The 27,950-nt window shown below is 44.0% G+C and overlaps 2 protein-coding genes across 37 annotated transcripts in view; one reads left to right on the top strand and one right to left on the bottom strand.

The window, feature by feature from the left end:
* Window positions 1-27,950, bottom strand: part of NUSAP1 (nucleolar and spindle associated protein 1) — a 96,245-nt gene that overhangs the window by 42,863 nt on the left and 25,432 nt on the right. For 24 of the 35 annotated variants that reach the window (XM_063639119.1, XM_063639115.1, XM_063639120.1 and 21 more), the window contains exon 1: window positions 5,045-5,182. In XM_063639119.1, the coding sequence (XP_063495189.1) occupies window positions 5,045-5,137 (93 nt within the window). In that variant the 5' untranslated portion in view covers window positions 5,138-5,182. Of the gene's footprint in view, window positions 1-5,044; window positions 5,940-27,950 lie in introns of those variants that run through there. The other 11 variants (XM_055278776.2, XM_055278777.2, XM_063639132.1 and 8 more) reach the window with 8 other exon arrangements.
* Window positions 5,384-27,618, top strand: OIP5 (Opa interacting protein 5). 2 transcript variants are annotated; one of them, XM_055278790.2, is made up of 5 exons: window positions 5,384-5,855; window positions 6,114-6,180; window positions 16,887-17,009; window positions 23,695-23,776; window positions 27,042-27,618. In XM_055278790.2, the coding sequence occupies exons 1-5, from the start codon at window positions 5,462-5,464 to the stop codon at window positions 27,135-27,137; spliced, it is 762 nt and encodes a 253-aa protein (XP_055134765.1). In that variant the 5' UTR covers window positions 5,384-5,461; the 3' UTR covers window positions 27,138-27,618. The 2 variants fall into 2 exon arrangements, with proteins under 2 accessions (XP_055134765.1, XP_055134766.1); XM_055278791.2 differs by lacking the exon at window positions 16,887-17,009 and having other exon boundaries at window positions 5,462-5,855.

The raw sequence follows: 27,950 nt of genomic DNA, 5'->3' as shown, positions 1-27,950 counted from the left end.
GGCTGTGGGTGAAGAAGAGAGGAATCCAGGGTGATCCAAACTGGGCCTGAACCATGTACTGAGATGGGGAAGAGACTGTCAATGCTTGGACCTGACTGTGTTGTTGAAAATCTACTTAAATACACGAGTCAGCATCCTAGGGGAGAGAGAGGTCCTACTGGAGATGTGGGTTTGGGAGGCATTAGCTTTTGGGTAAATTTTAACTTACGGGAATGGGCCGGACACAGTTGCTCATGCCTGTAAACCCAGCACTTTGGGAGGCCAAGGCAGGTGGATCACTTGAGGTCAGGAGTTTGAAACCAGCCTGGCCAACATGGTGAAATCCTGTCTCTACTAAAAATACAAAAAAATTAGCTGGGCATGGTGGCAGGCACCTTGTAATCCCAGGAACTCGGGTGGCTGAGGCAGGAGAATCACTTGAACCTGGGAAGTGGAGGTTGCAGTGAGCCGAGATTACACCACTGCACTCCAGCCTGGGTGACAGAGCAAGACTGCGACTCAAAAAAAAAAAAAAAAAAAAATGGCGTGGATAAGATCACCAAGGGATAGAGCACAGTTAGAGAAAAGACAGCCAGGAAGAGAGCCCTGGGGGCACTCCACATTTAGAGATCTGGCAGATGAAGAATCAACCAAGGAGACTAGAAAGAAGTGCTAGTAAGGCAGGACAGAGTGAAATATCAAAGTCTAGAACAGAAAGTGGCTGGAGCAGAGGGGAATGTTCAATCATGCCAAATGCTACTGATAGGCACAGGTGAGGGGAGAGGGAACACAAGCTTTGTAAGATGGTGACCTTAGTAAAGCAATTTCAGTAGAAAAGAACAGAGAAATAGGGCAGTAGATGGAATGAGGCCATGGGATCAGGAGAGGATTTTGGCTTTTTTATTTTTTTTAAAGATGGGTGATAGTAAAACATGATTGCATGCCTTATGGCAAATAAGCTAGCAGAGTGGAGAAATTAATGCAGGAGAGAGGTTCTAATTGTAGGAATGTAGTCCTAGGGGAAGCAAGAGGGCCCAGGATCTTCAGCATAAATGGAAAGGTTGCCCTTAGACAGGCAAAGAAGCAGAGTATGCGGATGTAGATGCAGGTTGGCTAGAAGGTTTGGTGGTGGGGCCAAGCCTAGGGGCTCATGCCTGTAATCCCAGCACTTCGGGAGGCCAAGGCACGAGGATCGCTGAATCTCAGGAGTTGGAGGCCAGACAGGGCAACATAGTCAGACCTCATCTCTACTAAAATTAAAAAAAAAAATTGGCCAGGCAGGGTGGTCATGCCTGTAGTCCTAGCTACTCAGGGGGCTGAGGTGGGAGGATTGCTTGAGCCCTGGAGGTTGAGGCTGCAGTGAGTCCTGATTATGCCACTGCACTCCAGAGAACTCCAGGCTGGCTGACAGAGCAAGACCCTGTCTCAAAAAAAAAGAAAAAAAAGGAGGGGATTTGGTGGTTGAACGATGAGGCAGTTTTCTGTTGATTGCATCTATTTTCCCATGACCTATGAGGTAAAGTCATCAAGGGAGGGAAGGGAGCCAAGTTGAGTCAAGATGATAAAAAGTAATTATCCTCAAAAGTAGGAAAGTTCATGACTAAGAAGAAAATGGGCCAGGTGTGGTGGCACGTGCCTGTAATCCCAGCTACTTGGGAGGCTGAGGTGGGAGGATGCCTTGAGCCTGAGAGGTTGAGGCTGCAGTGAGGTCTGATTGTGCCACTGCAGCTTGGGCAACAGAGCGAGACCTTATCTCAAAAAAAAAAAAAAAAAAAAAAAGGAGGAAGATCAAATGCCCATATTAAGGTTTAGAGTTGCATATTTAAAATAAGTTCGCTCAACAAAGTTAGGTGTTTTCTCCAACTACAGTTAGCTGCAGAGGTATAGGCAAAGATTAAGCACACAGCTGGGTTTAATCAGGCTTGGGTTTTGCCAGGTGAGTATAGGGAGGTGCAAGGAAGTGGAAATAGTGCCAGTGCTTGTAATTTAAGCTCGAAAGAAAGTAAGTGAGGGCATGAGTGACAAAAGGACCAGTCGCCACACTAACGTTAATAACCGGCTCCTTCAAATTGCTATACCATTAAGAGAAGTCTCTCAAAAGAGCTAATATTATCTCCTATATATTTATTTATTATTATTGCTATTATTATTTTTAGACGGAGTTTCACTCTTGTTGCCCAGGCTGGAGTGCAATGGCGTGATCTTGGCTCACTGCAGCGTCTGCCTCCCTGGGTTCAAGCAATTCTCCTGCCTCAGCCTCCCGAGTAGCTGGGATTACAGGTGCCCCCCACCACGCCTGGCTAAATTTTGTATTTTTAGTAGAGATGGGGTTTTGCCATGCTGGCCAGTCTGGTCTCAAACTCCTGACCTCAGGTGATACACCTGCCTTGGCTTCCCAAATGCTGGGATTACAGACGCAAGCCACCATGCCCGGCCATAAATTTATTTTTAATAATATCATACTAGTAAAATTATCAAGATTTGATTAAAATGAAACACTACAATTTAAATAAATTTTACTAGTACAAATATACTAGTATACATAAAAATATAGTATATTTAGTATATTATATAGTATATTTAGTATATAGTATAATATTTAGTATGTTATAGTATATTTATATTTATAGTATATTTAGTATATTAAATATATTTAGTATATATTAGTATATATTAGTATATACTATATATACTAATATATACTAAATACTGAATACGCTAAATATATAAATTTAGTATATTTATATATTTATAGTATACTATATTTATCTAGTATATATATTAATATAGTATTTTAGTATATTTATATAGTATATTTATATATTTAGTATATTTTATAGTGTATTTAGTATATTTAGTATACTAGTATATTTATAGATACTAGTATATACATTATATATTTATACTAGTAAATATAAATATAGTATATACTATAAATTATAAATACTATATATACTATAAATTATAAATAATGAGCTCTTGGGTTGTACCAAGTTAATAATTTAAAACATCTTATTATGGAAAATTTCAAACCTAAAAAAGTAGAGAGAATAGTGCAATCCCCCCATGTACCTATCTCCAGTTTCAGTAATTATTAACATTCTTCTGTTCTTACTTCATCTAGTTTCCCTCTCTTTTTCCTTGAGTATTTTACAGCAAATTTTACAGGTATCATAACATTTCACCTATAAATACTTGATTCACATATAAATACTTGATATGGACCAGGCGTGGTGGGTCACTCCTGTAATCCCAGGACTTTGGGAGGCCGTGGCTGGAGGATCGCTTGAGCCCAGGAGTTCAAGACCAGCCTGGGCAAGACGGCGAAACCCTATCTCTACTAAAAATACACACACATACACACACACACACACACACACACACACACAGCCAGGCAGATAAAGGAGAAAGAAGGTGATCTGAGGCCAGAGGGTCAAAATGAGCAATGGGACAAAGATAGATAAAAGTGCCAAGTGTTCAGGGATGCAGCCTTGGATAAAAGATTCTAGCTACGCAGCAAAAAAGCCTAAGGAATTTAGGCTGAGATATTAAGGCTTTGTTTATGAAGTGTAGGGGAGCCACTAACCACTACAGCCCAGAAATATCTCCAAGGAAAACCCTTTGGTCATTCAGCCCCAACAGGCACTTAGGCCCTGATTATTTTGTTTAAACAATTTAGGCCAGGCGCTGTGGCTCACGCCTGTAATCCCAGCACTTTAGCGGCTGAGGTGGGCGGATCACGAGGTCAGGAGTTCGAGACCAGCCTGACCAACATGGTGAACCCCCATCTCTACCAAAAATACAAAAATTAGCTGGACGTGGTGACACTCGCCTGTAACCCCAGCTATTCAGGAGGCTGAGGCAGGAGAATCGCTTGAACCCGGGAGGCGGAGGTTGCGGTGAGCCGAGATCGCGCCACTGCACTCCAGCCTGGGTGACAGAGCGAGACTCGGTCTCAAAGAAAAAACAAACAAACAAATAAAAAAAAAACATTTGTGACAATTGATTTAGGCATTTATTCACTGTATCACACCCTGCAGGAGAAACCTCCAGAGTATACAACAGTATTATGTGCGAAGTCTCAACTATTAACAAAATATATAAAACCGCTATCCTACATTAAATCCCCAAATCTCCTAACATCCTGTTTTTGTTTGTTTTTGTTTTGTTTGAGACTGAGTCTCGCTCTGTCACCGAAGTTGGAGTGCGGTGGTGCGATCTTGGCTCACTGCCACCTCGGCTTCCCAGGTTCAAGCGATTCTCCTGCCTCAGCCTCCCAAGTAGCTGGGATCACAGGCAAAAAGCTGGGATCACAGGCGTGTGCCACCACGCCCGGCTAATTTTTTAATGGCCAGGCTGAGTCTCGAACTCCTGACCTCAGGTGATCCGCCTGCCTCGGCCTCCCAAAGTGCTGGGATTACAGGCGTGAGCCACAGCGCCGGGCCAACTCTCCAAACATCTTGTAGCCTCGGAGTCAAAGACCTTACTGGTTTTGATAGAGACCATCAACACAACAGTCATCAATAAGTACATGACTATACTAGATCAGGGCTGAGTTATAAAAGTTTACCCAAGGAGGTGGTCCCCTAAAAGTCGATTTTTTTTTTTCCTGACAGGTCCATCAATAAAGTTTCAAGAGATTATCGGCAATATTACAAATCACTGAAGTCTGTTTGGGGTTTTCCAGAAGCTGAGCCAATTATTTACTTGTCTAACGATTAACGACACCCCTTGTGCTTTCTGGGCCTGCGTTTCGTAATCGACGCCGAGAGGTATAAAGTAATTTCAAAACAAAACAAAACAAAAAACAATAAACCACCCCTCGGAACAGAGCTTATCATGTGAGCACCCAGACAAGCCAGCTTCAAAATGAGGTGAAAACTACAGTTCCTCTTCCGTTTATCAGAGTTCTAACTGGGACTACCGTGAACCACATCTACCGCCCGAGGGGCAGGGACAGCTGCCTCAGTCCCCGGGCTTCCCTCTCGGTCCCTTCGCACCGTATCTCTCCGAGGCCGCTATTCCCGCCGCGCCCGCCCAGGGACCTGCACCGCTAGCGCCGTACCCTCAGGTTGGCCCGGAGACCCAGACTTTTGGCTAAGTTCTGCAGGTCACTGTACTTGAGGGAGTCCAACTCCTCTAGAGAGGGGATGATCATCGCGATTCGAAATCCCGGCGATACTCAGAAGATGGATCACCAAACCTCTTCAGCGCGGTTCAAATCCCTGGCGCCACTCTTAACTTTGACTAAGCAGAAATTTATAGACAGTTTAAATGAAGAATGCCGCGCTTCCATTGGTTGAAAACGCCTCAAAGGCGGGGTTTCTAACCCTGACCAATAGAAAGGCTGATTTCCCGTCCCAACAGACGCGCGCTTTTCTCACACCTCACGAATACGCAGGCGCCAAACGGCCTGTAAGGCCTGTTCAGGTAACGAGTGCGCGGACTCGGACTCCAGTGCTTGGATTACCCACGATGTCCAATGAGGACGCAGGAGCTGTGCTTGGGGCGGGGCCTGGCGTGTATTCGAAACGAAGGCGGCGGCTGCGGGAAGATGGCGGCTCAGCTGCTTCGGCATCGCTCGCATTGTGCAACGCCGCCCCGGGGCGACTTTTGTGATGGCACTGAGAGGGCGATTGACGAAGCTTCTTCTACGACTTCCATGGAGTGGGATACGCAGGTGTTGAAGGGGTCCTCGCCGCTCGGCCCCGCAGGGCTGGGGGCTGAGGAGCCGGCCTCCGGCCCGCAGCTGCCGTCTTGGCTGCAGCCTGAGAGGTGCGCTGTGTTCCAGTGCGCACAGTGCCACGCAGTGCTCGCCGACTCGGTGCACCTCGCCTGGGACCTGTCGCGATCCCTCGGGGCCGTGGTCTTCTCCAGTGAGTGCAGTGAGGCGTTCGGGAAAGGCCGAGGCTAGCCCGAGAGGGTGTTCCCGCTTTCTCCACCGGGTGGCGGAGAACCACCTGGGGAAGAAAACGGGATGAAAATTTGGAAGCAAATAACTCCTTGGCCTGGGGATGGGGCAGGGAATCGGGGAGTTTCCTGATATTTATGGCCAGAATGAGTCTGTCTAGAGGAGAGATTTTCCATTTCAAGGCCCGCAGAGTATGGGTTCTGACCCGTGTTTGTCTTCCTAGGAGTTACAAATAACGTCGTTTTGGAAGCGCCCTTCCTAGTTGGCATTGAAGGTTCACTCAAAGGCAGGTACGTATTGATAATTACATTGGTCTCTAGTCCCTGACTTTGAGACTGAAGAGCGTGGAACTGACATGTACGAGGAGAAAACAGTTTGGGATGCTGCTTTTACCTGTTTCACTCTTATATGAACTTGATGTATTAATGAAATGAAAAAGTTGTATTTGTGTATAGGTTTTAGGATCTTCCTGAGGGCCACTTCTCCCAGGTGGCTTGTACAAGTGAAGTGAGGCTAAGAAAGATTTATCTAGTAGTGGAAAAAAGAAAAAAATAACCTTTTGGTTTGCAGTGAGAATAACATACTATAAACTGCAATCCTTTTAGATATTAGAACTTTTTGAGACAGAGTCTTGCTCTCCCCCAGGCTGGAGTGCAGTGGTGCGATCATAGCTCACTACAGCCCCTACCTTCCTGGCTCAAGCTATCCTCCCAGACTCAGCCTCCGGAGTAGCTGGGACTACAGGCACACACCACCACTCCCGGCTAATTTTTTAATTTTTTGTAGAGGCCTTCGTATGTTGCCCACGCGTGATACTAGAACTTTTAAGTGTGCTATTATGGTTAGTTTGTAATAAGCTATGCCAGGGCTAATTCTTCAGTAACCCCAGAAACTGGAGAAAAACACAACTAGAATGTTATGTACTTGAATACTGCCTGGTAAACTTTGTGACCTGCCTGTGCTATGATTTACAAGTGACAATAAAGTAGTCAGTGAATTTGGTATTGCAAGGCTCCTCAATTTTGAGTTTTGGCTTTAACACTGAGACAATTCATTTCATTCTGACCAGTTCGATTCAACGTTAGGGTTAAAGTATAGGAATTCTTAGTTGCTTTGTCCAGTAACCAGGAAGATTTCTGCAGCTTGGACAGACTTCAAAAACGGAGTTAGACCCACAGCTCCCTTTCTTTTTCCTGAATAAAAGACACTCCCTATCGCTATAGGAGTCCCCTTCCCACCCAAAGGGGACAAAGCAAGAAGGAGCAATTGCCTGCTTGGAATTGGGTGTATTCTGGGGCTAGAGGCAGAAGGTTCCTGAATGTGCTCTTGGAGAGGAGGATAATGAATCTAGACCCGTGCTGTCCTATACTGTAATCACTAGTCATATGTAGCTATTATATATTATTAAATTTGCATTGAGATATGCTGTGAACGAACAATACACACTGGATTTCAAAGACTTAGTACAGAAAAATTAATCATGTACAAATACTGATTACAGGCCGGGTGCGGTGGCTCATGCCTGTAATCCCAGCACTTTGGGAGGCTGAGGCGGGCGGATCACAAGGTCAGGAGATCGAGACCATCCTGGCTAACACGGTGAAACCCCGTCTCTACTAAAAATACAAAAAATTAGCCAGGCATGGTGGTGGGTGCCTGTAGCCCCAGCTACTCAGGAGACTGAGGCAGGAGAATGGCGTGAACCTGGGAGGCGGAGCTTGCAGTGACCAAGATTGTGCCACTGCACTCCAGCCTGGGTGACAGAGCGAGACTCCGTATCAAAAAAAAAAAAAAAATACTGATTACGGCTGGGAGCGGTGGCTCATGCCTGTAATCCCAGCACTTTTGGGAGGCAATGGCAGGCAGATCACCTGAGGTCGGGAGTTCAAGACCAGCCTGACCAAAATGGAGAAACCCTGTCTCTACTAAAAATACAAAATTAGCCGGGCATGGTGGCACATGCCTGTAATCCCAGCTACTCAGGAGGCTGAGGAAGGAGAATCGCTTGAACCTGGGAGGTAGAGGTTGTGGTGAGCTGAGTTCGTGCCATTGCACTCCAGCCTGGGCAACAAGAACGAAACTCTGTCTTAAAAAAAAATTGATTACATGGTGAAATGACATTTTTGATATATTGGGTTAAATAAAATATTTTAAAACTAATTTCACCTGTTTTTATTTTGTTTTTTAAAGCAAAATTAGGCCGGGCGTGGTGGCTGATGCATGTAATCCCAGCACTTTGGGAGGCCGAGGCGGGTGGATCACGAGGTCAGGAGTTCAAGACCAGCCTAGCCAATATGGTGAAACTCCGTTTCTACTAGAAATACAAAAATTAGCTGGGCGTGGTGGCGGGCGTCTGTAATCCCAGCTACTCGGGAGGCTGAGGCAGAGAATTGCTTGAATCCAGGAGGCGGGGGTTGCAGTGAGCCAAGATCATCCCACTGTACTCCAGCCTGGGCAACAGAGCGAGACTCTTTCTCAAAAAAAAAAAAAAGCAAAATGAATAGAAAATTTAAAATTACATATGTGACTCACATTATATTCCTATTAGACAATGCTGGTTTAGATGCTTTGTAAAAAACTGGAGGGAGGCCAGGTGCAGTGGCTTACACCTATAATCCCAGCACTTTGGGAGGCCAAGGCAGGCAGATGACAAGGTCAAGAGTTCGGGACCATCCTGGCCAGTATGGTGAAACCACGTCTCTACTAAAACTACAAAAATTAGGGGGGCGAGGTGGCAAGTGCCTGTAGTCCAAGCTACTTGGGAGGCTGAGGCAGGAGAATGGCTTGAACCTGGGAAGTGGAGGTTGCAGTGAGCCAAGATCGCACCACTACTGCCTGGACGACAGATCAAGACTCCATCTGAAAAAAAAAAAAAAAAAAAAAAAAAAAAAATAGAAAGCCCCATGTGTTTCTGTATTTGTGGAGTAAGATGAGCTATATGGGACTTGGAGAGAGGGTTATGAAATGGCACAGCTCAAGACAACTTGATTTTTTTCTAAGTGTACGTTCATTACCTAGATGGGGTCAGAGAATGAATTAAGAGGATGATTACTGATGCAGCTAAAAGAGCATAAATTTTAGAGACAGCAGACTCGGGTTCTTTTTACTCTTTTTTTTTTTTTTTGAGATGGAGTCTTACTCTGTCCCAGGCTGGAGCACAGTGGTGGTATCTTGGCTCGCTGCAACCTCCGCCACCTGGGTTCAAGCTATTCTCCTACCTTAGCCTCCCGTGTAGCTGGGATTACAGGCGTACGCCACCATGCCTGGCTAATTTTTGTATTTTTGTATTATTAGTAGAGACGGGGTTTCACCATGTTGGCCAGGCTGGTCTTGAACTTCTGACCTTGTGATCCACCTGCCTCAGCCTCCCAAAGTGCTGGGATTACAGGTGTGAGCCACCACGCCAGGCCTTAACTTTACTCTTAATGAGGCATGTGAAATAAATTGATCCCTCTCAATCTGTCATATTTGAATACTCCTAAAATATACTCCCTCCAACATTTAAACATTCTACAATTGGCATGAACCTCTTAGATTCAAAGTCATAAAGTTGACAGATACAAGGTTACTTCCATCTACATTTTATTGTTCTCTTACTGGTAGAGGATTTATTGTAACTAATTTTAAAAAGGATTATTATAGTATGTTGACACTTAGAAATAGCTTTGTTACCCTGAGCTTTTGTTGTGCTCAACAGCATCTTTATTTAAATGGAATTTTGTTTGTATTATAAGTGAAGTAGATTTTTTTTTAATTGTTATGGCAAATTCAAACGCGAGAGAAGAATATAATGAACCTCTGTCTACCTGTCACTAAACTAGAGCAGTTAACAACTCTCGGCCAGTCTTATTTCATCTAAAATCATAGTTGGCTTATCATGCTGGCTCACACCTGTAATCCCAACACTTTTGGAGGCCAAGGTGGGAGGATCACTTGAACCCAGGAGTTCAAGTCCATCATGGGCAACATAGCGAGACTTCATCTCTAAAACAAAACAAAATAACTATCCTCCACAATGTTTTGAGCAGATACCTGAAATTATATCATTCTATCCATAAATATTTTGCTGAGGATCTTTACAAGAAACTTTTTTCTATTTATTTATTTTTTGAGATGGAGTCTGGCTCTTTTACCCAGGATGGAGAGCAACCTCCGCCTCCCAGGCTCAAGCCATCCTTTCACCTCAGCCTCCGAAGTAGCTAGGACTATAAGGCATGCACCACCATGCCCAGCTAATTTGTCATAGAGATAGGGTTTCACCATGTTGCCCAGGCAGGTTTTGAACTCCTGAACTCAAGTGATCTGCCCACCTTTGCCTCCCAAAGTGCCGGCGTTACAGGCATGAGCCACTGCACTCAGCCTTTCTTTTCTTTTTCAATTTTTTTATTTTTTTTATTTTTTTGAGATGGAATCTTGCTCTGTTGCCCAGGCTGAAGTGCAGTGGCACAATCTTGGCTCACTGCAAACTGTGCCTCCCGGGTTCAAGTGATTCCCCTGCCTCAGCCTCCCAAGTAACTGGGACTACAGGTGCACACCACCACATCTGGCTAATTTTATGTATTTTAGTAGAGATGGGGTTTCACCATGTTGGCCAGGATGTTCTTAATCTCCTGACTTCGTGATCCTCCCACCTCGGCCTCCCAAAGTGTTGGGATTACAGGTGTGAGCCACTGCGCCCAGGCTCTTTTCTTTTTAAAGATATATCCCAATTCTGGCTGGGTGCAGTGACTCATTCCTGTAATCCCAGCACTTTGGGAGGCTGAGGCGGAAGAATCACGAAGTCAGGAGTTCAAGACCAGCCTGGACAACGTAGTGAAACTCCATCTCTACTAATAATATAAAAATTAGCTGGGCGTGGTGGCGGGCGCCTGTAATCCCTGCTACTGGGGAGGCTGAGGCAGGAGAATCGCTTGAACCCAGGAGGCGGAGGTTGCAGTGATCCGAGATCACGCCATTGCACTCCAACCTGGGCAACAAGAGGAAGACTCCATCTCAAAAAAAAAAAAAAAAAAAATTTAAACATACCACAAACAATATAATAAGCCCCAGGTACCTAGTTTCAACAGTTATTAATATTTTGACAATTATTTTCCTCTATACCCTTCACTTTTTTTTTTTTTAAATTCCTGGAGTATTTTGAAACCAATCACATACAGTAAATCAACTCTTCATCACTTTGGTATTACTGCCTGTTGTCTTGTAGATTCACAGACTATTATAACCAAAAGATAACAGTCTAGTTGACCTCATTCTACTGATAAGGATATGGAGAAACAGTTGTATTTGGTAGTGTATTGGAAGTATTTTCCTCCTATAATATCCTCCAGTGCCCATGATCCAATGTAATGATGGAAGGCCCAGCAAGCTAGGTGATGCCAACCCTTTGTGTCAGAGCAAGGCAACCCAAAGCAGCTCAGCACGGATGGTTAGAGATGTAGTACCTACTGTGGTAAGATTGTTAAAAATATGGGGCCGGGTGCAGTGGCTCACACCTGTAATCCCAGCACTTTGGGAGGCCTAGGCGGGTGGATCACCTGAGGTCAGGAGTTCGAGACCAGCCTGATCAACATGGAGAAACCCTGTCCCTAGTAAAAATACAAAATTAGCCGAGCGTGGTGGTGCATGCCTGTAATCCAGCTACTCGCTTGGGAGGCTGAGTCAGGAGAATCACTTGCACCTAGGAAGCGGAGGTTGTGGTAAGCCGAGATCACGCCATTGCAACTCCAGCCTGGGGAACAAGAGCGAAACTCCATCTCAAAAAAGCAAAAACAAAAAACAATAAGGAGCCACAGACTATACACATGATCAGAGGCAAAGTGTGGGAATGAAGTTCTTTTTTTCTTCTACAGTAGTCAACTTAGGATAAATTTTTTTAAATCGTAAACTATGGTTTAGCCACTGAGGCACTGCTATATCATTAATCTTACTATCTGAACTTACTGCAATTTTCTTTTCCTTGTTTTATGGTAATATTCAACAAAATGTAGTTATACTGTGTTTTACTGCACTCGCAGATACTGCTTTTTTGTTTGTTTGTTTTTTTGAGATGGAGTCACTCTGTTGTCTAGGCTAGAGTCCAGTGGCATGATCTTGGCTCACTGAAACCTCTGCCCCCTGGCTTCAAGCAATTCTTCTGCCTTAGCCTCTCTAGTAGCTGGGATGACAGGTGTGCGGTACCACACCCAGCTAACTTTTGTATTTTCAGTAGAGACAAGGTTTTGCCATGTTGGCCATGCAGGTCCCGAACTCCTGACCTCAAGTGATCTGCCCACCTTGGCCTCCCAAAGTGCTGGGATTACAGGTGTGAGCCACTATGCCCAGCCCAGGTAATGCAGTTTTTGTTGTTGGTTTTTTGTTTTTTTTTTTTGAGACAGAGTCTTGCTCTGTTGCCCAGACTGGAGTGCAGTGGCATGATCTTGGCTCACTGCAACCACTACCTCCCAGGTTCAAGCAACTCTCCTGCCTCAGCCTCCCTAGTAGCTGGGATTACAGGTGCATGCCACCACACCCAGCTAATTTTTGTATTTTTATCAGAGATGGGTTCCGCCATGTTTGCCAGGCTGGTCCCGAACTCCTGACCTCAAGTGATCCACCTGCCTTGGCCTCCCAAAGTGCTGGGATTACGGGTGTGAGCCACTGCGCCCAGCCCAGGGACTGCTTTTTTTTTTTCTTTTAAACAAATTGAAGGTTTGTGACAAGCTTTTGTTGAGCAAGTCTGTTGACACCATTTCTAACAGCATGTGCTCACTTTGTGTCTCTGTGTCACATGTTGGTAATTCTGGCAGTTTTTATTTTTATTATTTATTTTGAGACAGAGGCTTGCTCTGTCACCCAGGCTGGAGTGCAGTGGTGTGATCTAGGCTCACTGCAGGCTCAGCCTCCTGGGTTCACACCATTCTCCTGCCTCAGCCTCCCGAGTAGCTGGGACTTACAGGGGCCCACCACCACACCTAGCTAATTTTTTTGTAGTTTTAGTAGAGATAGGGTTTCACAATGTTAGCCAGGATGGTCTTGATCTCCTGACCTCATGATCCGCCTGCCTCGGCCTCCCAGAGTGCTGGGGTTACAGGCGTGAGCCACCATGCCCGGCCAGTTCTGGCAGTTTTTAAAATCTTTTCATCATTATGTCTGTTAACGCTGATCTGTGACCAGTGATCTTTGCTGTTACTATTGTAATTGTGGGATGCCACAGACCGCACCCATTGAAGACAGCAAACTTAATCAATACATGCATGTGTTTTGACTTCCACCAGCTAGCCATTCAGTCTCACCTTCTCAGGCCAATTAATAACCCAACAATGGCCTTTAAGTGTTCAAGTGAAAGAAAAAGTTGCAAGTCTCTCATTTTAAATCAAAAGCTAGAAATGATTAAGCTTAGTGAGGAAGGCATGTGAAGTCATGCCAAATCGTGAATATGAAGAAAAAAATGGGGTTCGCCAGGCACGGTGGCTCACGCTCGTAATCCCAGCACTTTGGGAGGCCGAGGCGGGCGGATCACGAGGTCAGGAGATCGAGACCATGGTGAAACCCTGTCTCTACTAAAAATACAAAAAATTAGCCGGGCGTGGTGGCGGGCGCCTGTAGTTCCTGCTACTCAGGCTGAGGCAGGAGAATGGCGTGAACCTGGGAGGCAGAGCTTGCAGTGAGCCGAGATTGTGCCACTGCACTCCAGCCTGGGCGACAGAGCGAGACTCCGTCTCAAGAAAAAAAAAAAAAAAAAATGGGGTTAGGCGCGGTGGCTCACGCTTGTAATCCCAGCACTTTGGGAGGCTGAAGCGGGTGGATCACATGAGGTCAGGAGTTCAAGACCAGCCTGACCAACATAGCGAAACCCCATCTCTACTAAAAATACAAAATTAGCCAGGCATGGTTGTGCACACCTGTAATTCCAGCTCTTTGGGAGGCTGAGGCAGGAGAATCACTTGAACCTGGGAGGTAGAGGTTGCAGTGCACCAAGAACACACCATTGCACTCCAGCTTGGGCAACAAGAGCGAAACTCCATCAAACAAACAAACAAACAAATAAATAAATGGAAATTAAAAGTGCTATTCCAGTGATAAGCTGTTATGGAGAAAGTTTGAGTGGTATGAGTAGAAGATCAAATCAGCCACAACATTCCTTTAAACTAAAGCCTAATCCAGAACAAGGCCCTAACTCTCTTCAATTCTGTGAAGGCTGAGAGGTGAGGAAGCTGCAGAAGAAGTTGAGAGTATCAAATGTTGGCTCGCTGCAATGGCTCACGCCTGTAATCCCAGCACTTTGGGAGGCCGAGGTGGGTGGATTGGTTGAACCCAGGAGTTTGAGATCAGCCTGGGCAACATGGTGAAATGCTGTCTCTACAAAATACCAAAAAATTTAGCCGGATGTGGTGGCACACACCCATAGTCCCCGCTGCTTGGGAGGCTGAGAAGGAAGGCTGGCTTGAGCCCAGAGAGGTTGAGGCTGCAGTGGAGCTGTGATTGTGCCACCACACTCCAGCCTGGGTGACAGAGCAAGACCATCTGAAAAAAAAAAAAAAGTAGAGGTTGGTTCGTGAGATTTAAGGAAAGAAACCTCCATAACATAAAAGTCCAAAGTGAAACAGCAAGTACTGATGCAGAAGCTGCAGAAAATGACAGTGGGTACACTAAACATATTTTCAGTGCAGATGAAACAGCCTTCTATTGGAAGAAGATACCATCTCAGACTTTCATAGGTAGAAAGGAGAAGTCATTACCTGGCTTCAGAGGAGCTGGTCACAGTGACTCACATGTGTAATCCCAGCACTTTGGGAGACCAAGGTGGGAGGATTGCTTGAGCACAGGAGTTCAAGACCAGCCTGGGCAACATAGCAAGAACCTGTCTCTACGAAAAATTTAAAAATTAGATGGGCATTTTAGTGTGCACCTGTGGTCCCAGCTACTTGGAAGGCTGAGGTTGGAGGATCACTTGAGTCTGGGATGTCAAAGCTGTAGTGAGCTGTGATTGTACCACTGCACTCCATCCAAAAAAAAGGAAAAAGAAGAAAAGCTTCAAAGGACAGGCTTTCTTGTTAGGGGCTATCGCAGCTGGTGACTTTAAGTTGAAGTCAATGCTCATTTACTATTACTATCTATAGCTACTATAGATAGTTATTCCTCTGATGGATCTGGGCAAAGTAAATCGAAAACCTTCTGGAAACCCAGCTAAGTTTTGTATTTTTAGTAGAGACGGAGTTTCACCATGTTGACCAGGCTGTTCTCAAACTCCTGATCTCAAGTGATCTACCCGCCTCCCAAAATGCTGGGATTACAAGCGTGAGCCATTGCGCCCAAATGGAAATTAATTTCCACTGAGACATTTGTTTGTAAGTACTGTGCTTTGTCTGAATTAATTAATGCCTACGTGGAATTTCAAATTAATGACACTTTATTTCATCGTTTGCTTTCTGGTTAACTATATTCACAAGATTACATTACTATATGTGTGGTGTGGGACTTCATTTACCAATAAACTTAATATATTTTGTTATTTGTTCTTTTTTTAGTATCCGTTGACATGAGTATTTCTTTTTAGCTATGTGATTTTTTTTTTTTCTTTTTTAAGATGGAGTTTCGCTCTTGTTGCCCAGGCTGGAGTGCAACGGCACAATCTCCACTCACTGCAACTTCCGCCTCCCGGGTTCAAGTGATTCTCCTGCCTCAGCCTCCTGAGTAGCTAGGATTACAGGCACCCGCCACCAGGCCTGGCTAATTTTTTTATTTTTAGTAGAGACAGGGTTTCACGACGTTGGCCAGGCTGGTATCGAACTCCTGACCTCAGATGATCCACCCGCCTTGGCCTCCTAAATTGCTGGGATTACAGGCGTGAGCCATCATGCCCGGGCTAGCTATGTGATTTTTATGTTGTATTTTTTAACAGAACTCTGCTAGCCTGGGAAACAAAGTAAGACCCCATTTCTGCCAAAAAAAAATTAGTAGGGCATGGTAGCATGCACCTGTAGTCCCAGCTTTGGGAAGCTGAGGCAGGTGGATCAGTTGAGCCCAGGAATTGAAGGCTGCAGTGAGCTATGATTGTATCACTACGTTCTAACCTGGGCGACAGAGCAAGAACCTGTCTCAAAAAAAAAAAAAAAAAACTTCATACTATATATTAATACAATTAATTTTTCCTTTACCAAACCACTTTAAAATTGCTTTTAGCACATGCATGATGAAATATTTTCTTAAAGTGCTTTTCTTGTAAAAAATTTATTTTTTATTTTAAGACAGGGTTTTACCATGTTGCCTAGGCTGGTCTCGAATTCCTGGGCTCAAGCTATCTGCCCACTTTGGCCTCTCATAGTGCTGGGATTACAGTAGGTGTGAACCACTGTGCCTGACCAAAATGTTTCTTTCTAATATTTAAATATGTCTTATATACCAGCAAATATGATGACTTGCTCAAGAATTGTAATGAGAACTAAAATCAACATCTGACTCTTCATCAGTAATCTTTTCAGAGGATAAGGAAAACAAAATAGATGGCTTGCTAGGGTAATGGGATTCCCTTTTTCTTTTAGTCTGGGCATTTTTTTCATTAACTTTTTTTTTTTTTATATAAGCAAAAGACAAATCTTGATTTTAGTTCTATGAACAATTTGTTTAGTAAGGCCCCAGTCAACTTGATTATTTTTTCAACAACTGAATTTATATAATGATAGCCTTTTTACATGGTGATTTGTAGTTTTAAATGTTAATCAGATTAGTTAGCTCTTTTTGTGTTTATTAGGGGTAAATTACCTTTCTCTTCTGAAGCGACAATTATACATCCATGATTGCTTTGACCAGAATATAAGAGGGTATCCGCAATCCAGCATGTAATTAAATTACAATCTGAGTTATCCTTTCTTGAATGTGGCATTCTTTCCGTCTCATTCCTATTACAATGTAATTTTCACCCTGACTTAGGTGTTAGGAATGCTTCAGAGACTAGTTGTTTTTTATTTCTTATATGATTTTTTATTCTTACCCATATTCTGTTTTTCCCCACCCCTAGTACTTACAACCTTTTATTCTGTGGTTCTTGTGGGATTCCCATTGGTTTCCATCTGTATTCTACCCATGCTGCCCTGGCTGCCTTGAGAGGTCACTTCTGCCTTTCCAGTGACAAAATGGTGTGGTGAGTAGACTTAGATATTGATCATCAAATACATTTTATTTTATTTATTTAGAGACAAAGTCCATCAAATAAATTTTAAAAGATTTTTCAGGAAAGACAAAGTAGGCTGACCACAGTGGCTCATGCCTGTAATCCCAGCACTTTAGGAGGCTGAGGCGGGTGGATCACTTGAGGTCAGGAGTTTGAGACCAGCCTGGCTAACATGGTGAAACCCGTCTCTACGAAAAATACAAAAATTAGCCAGGTGTGGTGGTAGATGCCTGTAATCCCAGCTACTCAGGAGGCTGAGGCACGAGAATTGTTGGAACCTGGGAGGCGGAGGCTGCAGTGAGCTGAGATCGCACCACTGTGAGATCGCGCCACTGCACTCCCGCCTGGGAGACAGTGAGATTCTGTCCAAAAAAAAAAAAAGTAGCTGGGCATGCTAGTGCACACCTGTAATCCCAGCTACTTGGGAGGCTGAGGCAAGAGAATTGCTTCAACCTGAGAGGTGGAGGTTGCACAGTGTGCTGAGATTGTGCCACTACACTCAGGCCTGGGCGACAGAACAAGACTCTGTCTCACAAAAAAAAAAGACAAAGTGTTTGTACCAAAAAGATGCTAAAGTCAGGCATTGTCTTTGACAAAAAGATAGCAGTGGGCCAGGTGTGATGGCTCACCTGTAATGCCAGTGCTTTGTGAGGCCAAGGTGGGAGGACTGTTTGAGGGCAGGAGTTCAAGACCTCCATGGGCAATACAGTGAGACCCCTATTTTTTTTATACAAAATTTAAAAAAATCAGCTGGATGTGGCAGCGTGCCCCTATAGTCCCAGTTACTTGGGAGGCTGAGGTGGGAGGATCATCTGGGCCCAGGAGTTCAAGGTTACAGTTTGCTGTGATCATACCACTGCATTCCGCTTTGGGTGACAAAAAAAAGATAGCAGTGGGACCAAAAGATAATCTTATAACATTTTGATTATCTTCTATGTCTTCTTATCATACCATATCTTAAAAATCATACCATAGGAGAATTCAGAAGGTATTCTTTCATTAAAGAAACTTGTTGCCAGATGTGATGGTGTGTGCCTGTAATTCTAGCTACCCAGGAGGCTGAGGCAGGAGGATCCCTTGAATCTTGGTGTTTGAGACTAGCCTAGGCAACATGGTGAAGCCTCCCGTCTCAAACTGCTCCCTTAAAAAATAAAAAGAACATTGTATGGGCCGGGTGCAGTGGCTCATGCCTGTAATCCCAGCACTTTGGGAGGCCGAGGTCGGGGGTTCACCTGAGGTCAGGAGTTTGAGACCAGCTTGGCCAACATGGGGGAACCCCATCTGCATTTAAAATACAAAAATAAGCCAAGTGTGGTGGTGCACACCTGTGGTCCCAGCTACTCGGGAGGTGAGGAAGGAGAATTGCTTGAACCCAGGAAGCGGAGGTTGCAGTGAGCCAAGATCGAACCACTGCACTTCAGCCTGGGTGACAGAGCGAGACTCCGTCTCAGAAAAAATAAAAATAAATAAAAAAAAGATAAAAAGAACATTCTAGAAAGCAAGCTTTTGCAAAATAATGTAGTAGATACCATTTGGGTTTGTGCCCAGCCTCTGTCTCCCTCTAATAGGTGGGGCCTTGTATATTTGTATCGTGTGATTTGTATCATGTGTGATTCCCACTCCCAGGTACTGGATCAAGAATGAATACCTGGCCAGGCATGGTGGATCATGCCTGTAATCTCAGCACTTTGGAAGGCTGAGTTGGAGGATTGTTTGAGCTTAGGAGTTTGAGTCCAGCCTAGGCAACATAGCAAGACTCTGTCTCTACAAAAAATTTAAAATATTAACTGTGTGTGGTGGTGTATGCCTGTAGTCCTAGCTACTTGGGAGGCTAACGTGGGAGGATAGCTACAGCCCAGGAGTTCAAGGTTACAGTAAGCTATGATTGTGTCATTGTATTCTAGCATGGGGAGCAGAGCAAGACCTTGTCTCTTAAAAAAGAAAAGCAGTGCTAGGCGTGGTAGCTCATGCCTGTAATCCCAGTACTTTGGGAGGCCGAGGTGGGCAGATCATGAGGTGAGGAGATCGACATCATCCTGGCCAACATGGGGAAACCCCGTCTCTACTAAAAATACAAAAAAATTAGCTGGGCGTGGTGGCACATTCCTGTAATCCCAGCTACTTGGGAGGTTGAGGCAGGAGAATCACTTGAACCAGGGAGTCAGAGGTTGCAGTGAGCCAAGATCGCGCCACTGCACTCCAGCTTGGCAACAGAGTGAGACTCTGTCTCAAAAAAATAAATAAATAAAATGGATACCTGACCCAAACTAAGCCAACCAGTTTTCTACCTTAGGAATTTGAAACAAGGGCCCAGAAATACCAGTTACGTGTAGATAGTACTAGTGTTGAAGTTTGGAAGTGAAAGCTCTATGTATGGGATAGCTATTTCCCATGTGATGCATGTAGCTGCAGGGAAGTCTTCTCTGCAGTAAAACATGAAGCAGACACAGAGAAAAGTAAAAATAATGATCACGTAGCCTCAAAGCATCAGAAAAACTACCCTCCTGGCTCTCCTTTCTCATTAATTACATTGGCTATTTCACTATTTTCCTAATAAATTGTACTTTTAACTTAAGCTTTTTTATTTATTACAAGAAACTGAAACATCCTTAGAAGTCTTTCCTTGACCATTAAAAAACAAAAACAAGCATTGACAACCTAGTTTATGTAGGCATTATGCTTATATCACTGAGTTCTTAATATAGTTTAAGAAAACTAGGGCTCAAAGAGGTGGAAGAGCTGAGATTTGAGCACGTCTTAACTCAAAAGCTTTTTTTCTGCTCATAAAACTAAAAGGTTTCCTTTTTCTCATTTCTTTTTTTTTTTTTTTGAGACGGAGTCTTGCTGTGGCACCCAGGCTGGAGTGCAGTGGCGTGATCTTGGCTCACTGTAAGCTTCACCTCCTGGGTTCACACCATTCTCCTGCCTCAGCCTCCCAAGTAGCTGGGACTACAGGCGCCCACCACCACGCTTGGCTAATTTTTTGTATTTTTAGTAGAGATGGGGTTTCACTGTGTTAGCCAGGATGGTCTCGATCTCCTGACCTCGTGATCCGCCCGCCTTGGCCTCCCAAAGTTCTGGGATTACAGGCATGAGCCACCGTGCCCGGCCGCTTTTTCTCATTTCTTATGCTTAGATAGATGTTTTTAGCTGAGTTATGGTTGACTAAACAATAAAACTTATAAGCCAGTCCTTTACCATGGGTTGCTCACTGTGCATTAGGTATACCGTTTGTTTTTCATTGCAAATTTCCAACACAAAATATATACCTGAGATGGGTTGATCATTTACTCTTTTTTTTTTTTTTTTTTTTTTTTTTTTTTTTTTTTTTAAAGATGGAGTCTTATTCTGTCACCCAGGCTGGAAGTGCAGTGGCGTGATCTCAGCTCGCTGCAACCTCCGCCTCCTGGGTTCAAGTGATTCTCCTGCCTGGGTCACCATGCCCAGCTTCAATTTTTAGATTCTTTTTTTTTTTTTTCTTTGAGACGGAGTCTTGCTCTTTCGCCCAGGCTGGAGCTGGAGTGCAGTGGCACCATCTCCGCTCACTGCAAACTCCGCCTCCCAGGTTCACGCCATTCTCCTGCCTCAGCCTCCCAAGTAACTGAGACTACAGGTGCCCGCCACCATGTCCGGCTAATTTTTTTGTATTTTTAGTAGAGACGAGGTTTCACCGTGTTAGCCAGGATGGTCTCGATCTCCTGACCTTGTGATCCGCCTGCCTCGGCCTCCTAAAGTGCTGGGATTACAGGTGTGAGCCACTGCGCTCGGCCAATTTCTAGATTCTTAAGCAATTTCTATTTAGAATTAACTTTAAAGTGGGAAAAAAAAAACTGTAAATGTGTGCTGTTAGTAATCCCACATCTTTTTTAGAAATCAGTACAAAAGTAAATAAATGTTCTACGGCCGGGCGCGGTGGCTCACGCTTGTAATCCCAGCACTTTGGGAGGCCGAGGCGGGCGGATCATGAGGTCAGGAGATCGAGACCACGGTGAAACCTTGTCTCTACTAAAAATACAAAAAAAAAAATAAGCCGGGCGTGGTGGTGGGCGCCTGTAGTCCCAGCTACTTGGAGAGGCTGAGGCAGGAGAATGGCGTGAACCCGGGAGGCAGAGCTTGCAGTGAGCCGAGACTGCGCCACTGCACTCCAGCCTGGGCGACAGAGCAAGACTCCGTCTCAAAAAAAAAAAAAAAAAAAAAAAAAAAAAAAAAAAAAATGTTCTAGAGAAGCAATAATTGCATTTTTGCTAGGGAAGTAAGCTTTTAGTAACACATTTTTAACATAAATTTGAAAAGCATTATGGGATTTTGGTTAATTTCTTAATCTTTAAAATGAGTTGGATAAAAGGTCAGGACATTCTTTTTGATTAAGTAGAAACTTTGGACTTTTCCTCTTGGATTCGGGATGGCTGCTGCAATTACAGTCATTACATCTATTGATGATAGCATCCTACACATGAAGGAAAAGGATATGGAGAGTATAGGAACACAAGAAAATCTCCCCTTTTCATCAGCATAAATTTTGTTTTTGTTTTTTTTTTTTTTTTTGAGACAGAGTCTTGCTCTGTCACCCAAGTTGGAACACAGTGGTGTGATCTTAGCTCTTTGCAACCTCCGCCTCCCAGGTTCAAGTGATTCTCCTGCCTTGCCTCCCAAGTAGATGGGACCACAGGTGCACTCCACCATGCCCGGCTAATTTTTGTATTTTTAGTAGAAATGGGGTTTTACCATGTTTGCCAGGCTGGTCTCAAACTTCTGACCTCAGGTGATCCACCTGCCTCGGCCTCCCAAAGTGCTGGGATTAAATACCCATGAGCCACTGCGCCCCACCAGCATAAATTTTCTTAATCTTTTTTTTATTCTTTTTTTTTTTTGAGACAGGGTCTCACTCTGTCACACAGGCTGGAGCGATTATGGTTCACTGCAGCCTCAACCTTTTGGGTTCAGGTGATCCTCCCAACTCAGCCTCCCAAGTAGCTGGGACTACAGGCATGCCACCATATCTGGCTAATTTTTGTATTTTTTGTAGAGATGGGGTTTTGCTGGCCAGGCATGGTGGCTCATGCTTGTAATCCCAGCACTTTGGGAGGCTGGGGCAGGCAGATCACCTGAGGTCAGGAATTCAAGACCAGCCTGTCCAATATGGTGAAACCCTGTCTCTGCTAAAAATACAAAAATTAGCTGGGCATGGTGGTGGGCACCTGTAATCCCAGCTGTTTGGGAGGCTGAGGCAGAAGAACTGCTTGAACTTGGAAGGCAGATGTTGCAGTGAGCCAAGATCACGCCATTGTACTCCAGCCTGGGTGACAGAGTAAGACTCTGTCTCAAAAAAAAAAAAAAAAGAGATGGAGTTTCGCTATGTTGCCCAGGCTGGTCTCAAATTTCTGGTCTCAAGCCATCTGCCTGCCTCAGCCTCCCAAAGTGCTGGGATTATAGGTGTGAGCCAGCACACCCGTCCCGTTTTCTTACCCTTGTTGGCCACAACTATGTCACATGATCACCTCATCTGAGAAAGCAAATATGTAACAGTAGGCTCGTGGCAAAAATCTGGATTCGGTTGGCAATAAAGAAGTGAGGAAGGCTGGGCTTGGTGGCTCACGCCTATAATCCCAGCACTTTGGGAGGCTGAGGCAGGGGGATCACCTGAGGTCAGGAGTTCGAGACCAGCCTCTCCAATATGGCAAAACCCCATCTCTACTAAAAATACAAAAATTAGCTGGGCGTGGTGGCGCAAGCCTGTAATCCCAGCTACTCGGGAGGCTGAGGCAGGAGAATCGCTTGAACCCAGGAGGCAGAGGTTGCAGTGAGCTGAGATCGTGCCACTGCACTCTAGTCTGGGCAACAGAGCGAGACTCCATCTCAAAAAAAAAAAAAAAAAAAAAAAAAAGTGAGGAATAGCTACTGGGAATAGGTGACCAACACTGTCTCACACTGGGATTACTTTCCTTCAAACTGTGCTACAGGATCCTACTGATGAAGTGTAAAGCTTATAATCATCGTAATTATTCATATGAGCCTGGTTTTTGTCTTTAATTTACCCTGAGATAATTTTGTCTCTGGTAGGATGCGGCAGAGATCCTCTCCGATTTGTTTATTTTTTGTTTTGTTTTTCCAAGAAAATGTAGTCATCCTTCAGTATCTGTGGTTCCAGGACCCCACCAGATACCAAAATCCATGGACACTCAAGTTTCTGATATTAAATGGTGTAATATTTGCACATTACTTTTGGATATCCTCCTTTTTAAAGTACAAAAGTATATATTTTATACTTTAATCTCCAGATTACTTACGACAGCTAACGTAATGTAAATGCTATGTACATTACAAATTTACATAGGAAATTTACAAGTTGTTGTAATGTTAAGGGAATGATGACAAGAAAAAGAGTCTGTACCTGTTCAGTACAGACACAATCTAGTTTTTTTTCTCGAATATTTTTAGTCTGTGGTTTGAATCCATGGATGCTATACCCATGGATATGGTGGGCCAACTGTAACATCATGAGTCTTGAAATGAAAATCATTAAGAAGGCAGGCTTTTTTGACACATATTTTCTTTAGAAGGTAAACTTACCTTTTTGTTATTTTTAGTGGAGACAGGGTTTCATTTATAATCTTAACCATGGTATGACACCAATATTTTCTTTTTTCCTATCTAGCTATCTCTTAAAAACAAAAGCCATAGTAAATGCATCAGAGATGGATATTCAAAATGTTCCTCTATCAGAAAAGATTGCAGAGGTAAAATTTATGATGGTTGTATGCTTTTTAAAAATACAGACAACTCTTGATAACTTCTACCAATGAACTTGGGGATGATGAAATGGTATGATGCTCAATAATCCTTTATACTTGATTTGACCTTCCCTATTGAATTTGTAATGAAAAGCAAAATACTAAAACCACACTGGTAAGGTGTAGTTCAAGAAGAAAGGAAAAGCTGCTCAACTGCTGCACTCCTGTATTCTCCTTTGTGCTGGGAATGGATATCATCATCTTGCCATAGAGCTGTCTTCTTTGCAAACACCTTGTAATTGCTCAACTGTCTCAGACATAAGAGCGATAAAACAGTTATTAAGAATTTTTGGCCGGGCGTGGTGGCTTACGCCTGTAATCCCAGCACTTTGGTAGGCCAAGGCGAGCAGATCATGAGGTCAGGAGATTGAGACCATCCTGGCTAACACAGTGAAACCCCATCTCTATTAAAAATACAAAAAATTAGCCGGGCATGGTGGCACGTGCCTGTAATCCCAGCTACTCGGGAGGCAGAGGCAGGAGAATTGCTTGAACTGGGAGGTGGAGGTTGCAGTGGGCTGAGATTGCACCACTGCACTCCAGCCTGGGCAACAGAGTGAGACTCCGTCTCAAAAAAAATTCTTGCCCGGGCGTGGTGGCTCACACCTGTAATCCCAGCACTTTGGGAGGCTGAGGCAGACGGATAACCCAAGATCAGTAGTTCGAGACCCGCCTGACCAACATGGAGAAACCCTGTCTCTACTAAAAATAACAAAATTAGCCGGGCATGGTGGCACATGCCTGTAATCCCAGCTACTTGGGAGGCTAAGACAGGAGAAGCACTTGAACCCGGGAGACAGAGGTTGTGGTGAGGCAAGATCATGCCATTGCACTCTAGCCTGAGCAACAAGAGTGAAAATCCATCTCAAAAAAAAAAAAAAAAAAAAAAAAAGGCTGGGTGTGGTGGCTCATGCCTGTAATCCCAGCACTTTGGGAGGCTGAGGCGGGCAGATCACCTAAGGTCAGGAGTTCGAGACCAGCCTGACCAACATGGAGAAACCCCATCTCTACTAAAAATACAAAATTAGCCAGGCGTGTTGGCGCATGCCTATAATCCCAGCTATTCGGGAGGCTGAGGCAGGAGAATCGCTTGAACCTGGGAGGCAGAGGTTGCGGTGAGCTGAGATCTCGCCATTGAGAGTGAAACTCTGAAAAAAAAAAAAAAAAAAAAAGAATTCTTACTGGCTGTGTGCGGTGGCTCACAGCTGTAATCCCAGCACTTTGAGAAGCCGAGGTGGGTGGATCACAAGGTCAGGAGTTCAGCCTGGCCAAGATGATGAAACCTTGTCTCTACTAAAACTACAAAAATTAGCCAGGCGCGGTGGCAGGTGCCTGTAATCCCAGCCTCAGCTACTCGAGAGGCTGAAGCAGGAAAATCGCTTGGACCTGGATGGCAGAGGTTCCAGTGAGCCAAGATCACGCCATTGCATTCTAGCCTGGGTGACAGTGAGAATCTGTTTCAAAAATAATAATAATAATAATTGGTATGGGAAATGACTTTGGAATGGCAGTATGAGGAGTTCCATGGATAGGATCCAGGAAGAATATTATAAAGGAAACAACCATCTTAAGTCTGTGGAAATTTTCTTCAAGGTATATGGCAAATACAGAAACATTTATTTATTTATTTTTGAGACAGAGTCTCACTCTGCCTCCCAGGCTGGAATGCAGTGGCACAGTCTTGGGTCACTGTAACCCCCTCCTCCCGGGTTCAAGCGATTCTCCCACATGGAGAATCCCTGTCTCTACTAAAAATACTAAAAAGCCTCCTGAGTAGCTGGGACTACAGGTGCGCACTACCATGCCCGGATAATTTTTGTATTTTTAGTAGAGACGGGGTTTCACCATCTCTGCTAAAAATGTTGGCCAGGCTGTTCTCAAACTTCCGAGCTCAGGTGACCCACCCGCCTCGGAATACCAAAGTGCTGGGATTACAGGTGTGAGTGCCAGGTTCAAGTGCTTCTCCTGCCTCAGCCTCCCCAGTAGATGGGAACCCAGTTGCCCTTGCCCCCAGCTTGCTTGTAGGGTGGAAATCCTATGCTGGGAGGGGCAAATGGAGATGATCAGAAGCCACTGCTCTTGCCCTGCTGAGTAACACCCCTAAATTTCATTCTAAATATAGCTGTAAGAACCCTTAAAAATTATCTAATTGCAACAGTTATCTGTTCTAAACCTAATAACCAGAGTTAACTTTGCAGACCATTAGTAGAATATTAAAGTCAGAGAGGCATTTGTTACTGTTAACAAAGGGTTAAAAGAAAAGCTAAATTCTTGCCACTGGAAAAGGAGAAGACTGTCTCCACAAAGCTCTGTGACCACACTTTATTCATCTTCACAGCAGCAGTGCTGCTCAGCAATGTTTTGTCTTTTTTCACATGAAACTTTACATCTGAGGATTGATTGATTGATTGATTGATTTTGAGAGGGAGTCTCGCTCTGTTGCCCAGGCTGGAATGCAGTGGCACGATCTCAGCTCACTGCAAGCTCTGCCTCCTGGGTTCACTCATTCTCTTGCCTCAGCCTCCTGAGTAGCTGGGACTACAGGCGCCCGCCACCGTGCCCGGCTAATTTTGTTTTTGTATTTTTAGTAGAGACGGGGTTTCACCATGTTAGCCAGGATAGTCTTGATCTCCTGACCTCGTGATCTGCCTGACTCGGCCTCCCAAAGTGCTGGGGTTACAGGCGTGAGCCACTGCGCCTAGCCACATCTGAGGATCTTACTGTGTGCTAGGTTGTTGTATAAAGTTCTTCCAGAATTAGAAGAAATGTATTCCTCAAATGCATTTAGACATTGCCAGCTCCCAATTACTAGATATAAACTAGCTTAAATTTGAAATGGTGTTTGTGACCAGCAAATTGATAGTTAAGCTTAAAATGCCCAGATATCCAGCTTGGTGTGGTGGCTCATGTCTGTAATTCCAGCATTTTGGGAGGCCGAGGCAGGAGGATCACTGATTGCCAGGAGTTCAACACCAGCCTGGGCAACAAAGCAAGACCCCATCTCTACAAAGAAAACTTGAAACACATGACTGTAGTCCTAGCTAATCAGGAGGCTGAAGTAGGAGGATTACTTGAGACCAGGAGCTTGAGGCTGCAGTGAACTACGAATGTGCCACTGTACTCCAGCTCAGGCAACAGAGTGAGACCCTGTCTCTTAAAATAAGTAAAAATTAAAAATGATGCCCTGATATCTATATATTTCTCTTCCTAGCTGAAAGAGAAGATAGTGCTAACGCACGATCGCTTAAAATCACTAATGAAGATTCTGAGTGAAGTGACTCCTGACCAGTCCAAGCCAGAAAACTGATCCTGTACCAAAGCTTGAATGTTAGGTTCAGGCTTTATTGCTGTCTTCAACAACAGGTGCTGCTTAGTCATTTCTTGAAAAAGATTGGCTTCAAGAATGGAGGGGAAATGCAGTTTCTATTTACCTTTAGGCTCATTTTCCAAATTATTTGTGAAGCTGTTTTTAGAAGATGAGAAACTAAGGATTCTTCTCTTTTATAGCTATTTGCCTTAAGAACTTACTTTAGATTCTTATTGAATTCATAATACTTATCTCTGAAAATGTCTTTGACTGTAAATTTAGGAATTAAGATACAAAGTCCCATGTGTCCTCTGATCTAAAGTTGCATGGTTGGTCTGAAAATAGAGTTGGGCTTAATGTTGACTTCTATTACTCCTACGTGGAGCAGTTGTTATGAATACTAATAAATCATTTTCTAACTTATGTAAAATACAGATCATAATATTCTATAGGTAATGTTTAATAAATTGCCTGAATAATATACAATTGGTCTCTTTTTCAGTTGTAAACTGAGGTTAACAGAGGAATAATGAAAGGAATGATAAAACAAAACAGTTACCAAAGTACTATTTTCTCCAATTTTGTTTTATGTAGCACTTTGGGTAACTTATCAAAATACTAATTTAATGTATATTTGTAAAGTGTTAGACTAGGTGCTGGGGATAAAAGGTAAGCAAAAATAGACACACTGTATCCTTAGAATTTATCATCTAGTCAGAGACGGACATTCAAATAATCACATAAAGATATGTAAAATTACAGGCCTGGCGCGGTGGCTCACATCTGTAATTCCAGATTTTTGGAGGCCGAGGC

This window comes from Symphalangus syndactylus, chromosome 5 (genome assembly GCF_028878055.3).
Source record: "Symphalangus syndactylus isolate Jambi chromosome 5, NHGRI_mSymSyn1-v2.1_pri, whole genome shotgun sequence".
Lineage (NCBI taxonomy): Eukaryota > Metazoa > Chordata > Mammalia > Primates > Hylobatidae > Symphalangus > Symphalangus syndactylus.
This window is presented reverse-complemented; position numbering and strand designations above follow the sequence as displayed.

What these genes read in the sequence shown, in the direction of transcription:
- OIP5 (XM_055278790.2), top strand. Translation starts at nt 5,462, where the DNA reads ATGAGGACGCAGGAGCTGTGCTTGGGGCGGGGCCTGGCGTGTATTCGA. An exon ending in CGGGGCCGTGGTCTTCTCCA is followed by an intron (nt 5,856 to 6,113) that starts GTGAGTGCAGTG and finishes TTGTCTTCCTAG; the next exon opens with GAGTTACAAATAACGTCGTT. An exon ending in TCCAGTGACAAAATGGTGTG is followed by an intron (nt 17,010 to 23,694) that starts GTGAGTAGACTT and finishes TTTCCTATCTAG; the next exon opens with CTATCTCTTAAAAACAAAAG.